This window comes from Camelus dromedarius, chromosome 7, assembly GCF_036321535.1.
Source record: "Camelus dromedarius isolate mCamDro1 chromosome 7, mCamDro1.pat, whole genome shotgun sequence".
Classification (NCBI taxonomy): domain Eukaryota; kingdom Metazoa; phylum Chordata; class Mammalia; order Artiodactyla; family Camelidae; genus Camelus; species Camelus dromedarius.
This window is the reverse complement of record NC_087442.1, coordinates 48,825,808-48,831,807: the sequence shown is the minus strand read 5'-3', so window position 1 is coordinate 48,831,807 and position 6,000 is coordinate 48,825,808. Positions and strand designations below refer to the sequence as shown.

At 33.2% G+C, this 6,000-nt stretch overlaps 1 protein-coding gene and 1 long non-coding RNA gene across 2 annotated transcripts in view; one reads left to right on the top strand and one right to left on the bottom strand.

Annotated features, from left to right (window-relative positions):
• Positions 1-238: 238 nt before the first annotated feature.
• The window catches only part of POLR1F (RNA polymerase I subunit F), a 30,236-nt gene continuing 24,474 nt past the window's right edge, over positions 239-6,000 (bottom strand). The window contains exons 3-4 of the mRNA XM_031455019.2: positions 3,384-3,592; positions 239-2,138 (exon numbers count right to left, since the gene is read on the bottom strand). Coding sequence (XP_031310879.1) covers positions 1,733-2,138; positions 3,384-3,592 — 615 coding nt within the window. The 3' untranslated portion in view covers positions 239-1,732. The remainder of the gene's footprint in view (positions 2,139-3,383; positions 3,593-6,000) is intronic.
• On the top strand, positions 3,538-5,438 carry LOC116154009 (uncharacterized). Its single transcript, XR_004137814.2, has 3 exons — positions 3,538-3,645; positions 3,836-3,968; positions 4,387-5,438. It is a non-coding gene; the product is annotated as an uncharacterized LOC116154009 (long non-coding RNA).

Sequence of the window (6,000 nt, the reverse complement as noted above, 5' to 3'; positions counted from 1 at the left end):
CTGTTTCACGAAAATTAATTTTTCATAAGTCAGATGTGATTATAATTATTCAAATTTTAAATTTTTATAAAACATTTTCTGGTTATGGCACTATCTTAAACTCTGAGAATATAATATAGCTTGTTCTAAAATCTTTTTCAAGTCATCCTTCCTTTAAACCAGTGCTGTCCAAAAGACAATGTGGGCCTCATATGAAACTTGAAGGGAAAAAAAAAAAACAGGAAAAAAAAAAGCTGAATTAATTTTTAACATTTTATTTACCCCACTATGCCAAAAATATTCTCTCACCAATATACAAAAATTGAGATATTTTTACATTCATTCTTTGTACATCTTCAGTCTGATATGTATTTTATACTGATACCATATCTCAATTTGGACTTAGCCACATTTCAAGGGCTACATAGACAAATGAAACTAAATTATATGTAAAGACCAACTGGCCTGCACATGTCTACTGTCTTGTATATCTGCTTGTAAACAGACACTGTGACTGACAGCCACTCTCCAAATTCTATATTCTGTCATCATAGATGTGCATCAAGATATACTACTAGCAGAATTTAAGACCAGTACTATGTCTGATACTAGATAAATGGCAATAAAAATGGATGCCACATGGAATATTCATTCATCTGTTTACAGATTCTAACACAACTAACAGTAAGTAGATAATTTTTTTCTTTATAGCACTTACTGTAATTACTAATTTTTTTACTTATATTCTGTTTGTGCAATCTGTTTCTCCAATGACATTCCATTAGGGAAGGAACGACCTGTACCTTGTTTTCCATTATACCCTGGACCTTAGTAGAATGTGTTTACACATAGTAGTTAATCGAATACCTATTAAATGGATGAACACGACCTCGCATTGAATATCAGCCTGAGCCAGCTTGTCATTTCATTGTTTTCCAATAGTTAAGATATATTCCACATTTTCTTACTGAAAGCAGTGAACAGCTGTTTCCTCTTAACAGTTTCTAGTAGCTTAACTCAATTATTAAAAATTGGGAAATTCTCCACTAGTAAGTATCATACTTTTCCTGTCTTCGTCAGACTCTCCTCCTCCAACACAACAAAAGCAGAGTGGATGAGGCACAAATGAACAAGTGTAAGAGAACAGCCTCTCCATCAACCTCCTAGAGAAAAAGGAAAACACATGCACCTAGAAGGAAAAAATAGTGAATATTGTTTCCTACCACAGTCAGTAGTGGCAAGGTTCTTATAAGCTCTGGAAACTTCAGAAACCCTCTGGCAAACCATTCTAAGTTCCACAAGAGAACTACTGTAGCAGCCATGAAAAAAGAAATCCTAAAACTGGTAAACGCCTTGAATTTTAAAGTAAAATAAAACAGGCATGTAATACCACAACTAAATGCTAAACCTGTTTAAAAACACAAAAACCCAGGTTCAAAATACGTATGACCAAGTCCTGCTAGCCTTGAGCCTGACTTAGAAATCATTTTACTTAAAATGTATACACTGGAAGAATGAAAGAGCTCTTGCCCTTTTATTCTGTATACAATAAAATGGTACTTTTAATACTGGTATTTCCCAAATGATCAGTTTTATAATTTTAGCACCAAAAACTCAACTCCTAATCAAATGTTTCCTGTTTTGCAAACTACTGGAATATAAAACATTTCATATAATTTAAACATTTAGTCATCTATTGTATGTAAATCACTCTTTTAAAAACCAAATCATATTTAAAATGCACTAGAGAAAATTACTTTTCCCTTTTCTTCTTAGGTACATGTTCCAAAAGTGGTGTAAATTCAGCCTCCTCACTGTGCTTTCTTTTCTTTTTTTTCTTTTTACGGTCGCTTTGGTAACCACTGGAGTCACTGCCTTGGAAAAGAGGGTCCTGGTCCTGATCTTCCTGGTGCTTTTTCTTTTTCTTTTTCTTCTTTGGCTTTTCCTCCAGGAGGCCATTCACATTGTTATTCATCTGCATGTCTGTCTCCTTCATGGTAACATCTGCAAAATCTGCTAGCTCTGTGGTACCACCTTCCACTTCATATGGTTCTGGGTCTTTCTTCTTTTTCTTTTTCTTCTTTGGAGGTTTTTCAACAGCTTCTTCAGTGCCAGTTCCTGTTACTTCTTCAGAAACTGCACAGCGCTTGGTTTGTAAACTATGAATTAACAATTTAAACAATTTGCAGAACATTAAGCAAAAATTAAAAAAAATAAGATCATGAATATTCCAATGTGCTATTAATTTTCTAAATAATGACAGTGGTACAAGATAATATAACTCATAAGTTTCAAATATTCTACCCTATTAGCCCTCAGCACACTGAAATGTCTTGGAAATGTTGAACTTTTTGTTTCCCAAGTACTTCTCCCTCTGTTACACACAAAAATGACATAAATTTTGTCAAAGTATGGCTTCTAAATTTTAGTTTAATGTTCAGTGTTTTCTGAACCAAAGATCACCACACCCAGGCTTATTAGTCAAACCACTAACATTCGATAGAGAAAAATATACTTCTGGTTATTATCAAAGTAATGGCGTTCCTTGTCTACTATCTTAATTCTTGTTTTAAGTAACAGTACATTGTTCTTAACCAATGCTGAAGCAGTATTAGTTCAAAGTTAATTATTTTGTATCACTAAAATAAAAACAAGGATCAATGTAGTAGCCCTCTCTCTATAGAAGCGCAGTCCGATACAGTAGTACTAGCCATGTGTAACTATTTAAATTTAAGTAATTTCAGTAAGATAACTTTAAAAATTCAGTTCATTTTAATTGCGCCATAGTGAGGCTACTATATTTCACAAATATGGCACATTTCTATCATCACAGAAAGTTCTACTGGACAGTTGCTCTAGAACTTTAACCCATACTCTTGTTACTTAACAAGGCAGAATCTGGAAAAAGTTTTTAACACAGAAGTACTCCGCGAGTTTTTTTCCTACCCTGCCATTAAACTTGGCTCCCATGAATCTAGGCTTAAGATCAGAAATTCTTAGAAGAATTTCAGACCAGAAAAATACAGAAATTAAATGATCTGCCTGGTCCAGTGACAGTGACCAAATTGTTTTTGTTTCAACTGTATAAAAATAAAAGCAGACTAATAGTTATGCAAAATGACTCAGCTGTTAGTTTCAAGCTCAGGGATCAACTTTCTAAAAAATAAACAATACTCAGAAGAAGAAAGTTATTAAAATACACAGCAGTTAGCTAAATGTAGAGCTTTAGAGTATTTAATGCACTGTCATTATTACACTTAGGCGATTCCTACTTACACTGACTTTATAGTTTGAAGTACAAATGGACTAATAAAATTATTTTTAAAAGAGGGACTTATGTTCCCTAAATTCAGAATTAAGTAAAAATGATTATCAAAATGGTAGTAATGTGTTTAGGAACTGACCTAGTGATACTTAGTTTTCCCCGAATGCAGAATACTCCAGCAGCGTCTGAATCTAAACGAAATACTTCGAATTCAAGTTCATCACCCACGTTTATCTCCAGAGTCTGCCACTGCTCAGGTGCCATCTGCTCAGGTTTAGGGATGGAGGCATTGAAGCACCCATGTACCAAACAGCCAATGTGGCTGGAAGATACTTTATTAACTGTACCCTGAGAAGAAGGAAAAAAGAATGTTTCATCAAGAAGAGATCCAGAGTTAAAAGGTGAATCAAACTCAAAGAGAAAATATCAAAATAATGAAATAATTTACTTTAGAAAAAGTTTATCTCAAAACCTACCATTAAAACATCACTTTAAGAATACTAAGATTTTAAAAACCTCAAACTTTATTAAATAAGAATTGCATATCAATTGCCTAACTGGATAAACAACTACCTTATTCCCTCTCCCTAGCTAAAAAAAGAAAACCCAAAACCCCTACCTTAGCAGCCACTGGAGGATTCCCTGGGAAGGGGGTTACTCTATAACCATATTGAAACCAAGGAGCAAATACTCTGATATGACCTACATGTGAAGAGACCTCAAGGTAAGAAGCATACGCTTTTTGTAACTAGGATCCAGTTTTTTTTTTTCCTATAAAGTCTGAATTTCAACACTTAAAGAGCATTCTTTAATAATTAAACTTAGCATAATGGAAGCAGTCCTATTAAAGGACAGCTTACCTTTATATGTAAATCTTGAGCATGGTTATTTTGACTAAACTACAACATTATTAGAAGCTTTAAAACTAAAGTGTAAGTATGTGTTACATGGTGTTAAGTTTAAAATGAAAATTTCCAAGAACCTTAGTTTTCCATTCTTCCCCTTCAATGAAAATCTGAAAAATTTTTTTAAATCACATATTTTGAATTATAGAACTATAAATAATACTAGCATGTATACAATGCTGTTTAATGTCAGCAACTCCTACATGTGACAGACTAAAACTTCTTTGTCATTATCAGGAATCTGGAGTCTCCAACGTTATCTGCTGGATGGTCTGAACAACCTGGTATATCTATACAATGGAATATTATTCACCATGGCTTGGTAGCTTGTTTATTTTTATTGAAAAGATATGGAAGAACCTTAAAAACATATTGCTAAGGGAAAGAAAACAATCTGAAAAGGTTACATACTGTATGATTTCAATATATGACATTCTGGAAAAGATAAAACTATGGAGACAAAAAACAAAAACACAGTAGTTGCCATGGTTTCCAGGGAAGGAAGGAAGTGATGAATAGGTAGAACACAGGATTTTTAGAGCAGTGACCAATTTTTCCATAGGATACTGTAATGTTGGATACATGTCTTTATACGTTAAAACCCACAAAGAGTTTGGCAAAGAGTAAACTCTAAACTATAAACACTGTATCAATATTGGCTCAACTGTAACAAATGTACATTTGTATGTATGTGTCAATAACTGGAAAAACAGTATATATGTGTGTTATTTTTTGTGGGGAAGTGAAGTGAAGTATATAAAAACACTACTTTCCACTTAATTTTTCTATATGTCTAAAATTGTCACAAAGATAAACTTCAGCAATTAAAAACATAGTGGGAAAAGTCTTTTCAAAGTATGGGTTTACAACAATGAATATGGACAAGAAAATGGATCTCAAGGGCCTACCTCACACAAAAAACTAAGATTGATCACAGACCTAAACAGAAAGGTAGAACTACAAAAATTCTAGAATTTTAAAAAAGAGTATCTTAAAAACTGAGGGGTACACAAGTTTCTTAGGATCCAGTAAGCAATAACCACAGAAGTACAATATGACACACTGGACTGCATCAAAATTAAAAGCTGCTGTTTATCCAATGATACCATTAAAAGATACAGACTGGGAAAAAAATATTGACAATACATTTAACTGAAAAGGATTTGTATTGTAACTGTAAAAAGAAAAGAATTACTATACTTCAATAACAACACACCCAGTTAAAAGGGGACAAACTACTTGAACAGGCCCTTCTGACTGAAACACAGGAAAAAGGACTAATGAGAAAAATACAAATTAGAACCATAATGAAAAACAACTATATGCCCATCAGTAAAATCAACAGACTGGTACACCAGATGTTGGCAAAGATGCAGAGCAACTTGTTAAGTGTTAAAAAGAGAAATTAGCTAACAGTTTTCCACAAAGTTAAACACACATTTACCTTGTGACCTAGCAATACTGCTTCTAGTTTTCACTTAGGAGAAATGAAAATATATGTTCACAAGAGCTTTATTCATAATAGTTCCTGATAAGAAACAACCAAAATGTCCACTGATGAAGATGGATAATCAAACCGTAATATATTCATAGAAATGAATATGACCAACAATTAAAAGGCAAAAATTACCAATATACATAATACCATGTATGGAACTCAAAAATACGCTAAGTAAAAGGGGCCAGATTTTAACAGTGTATAATGAAAAACTGCACTACCACAGAATTACAGAACAAGCAAATTTAATTTATGATATTGAAATCGTAATAATGGTTGTACCTAGCATAGAGAGAGGATTGACCAGGAAAGGACATGAGGATCACTTCTAAGACAGAATGGTGTATGTATAT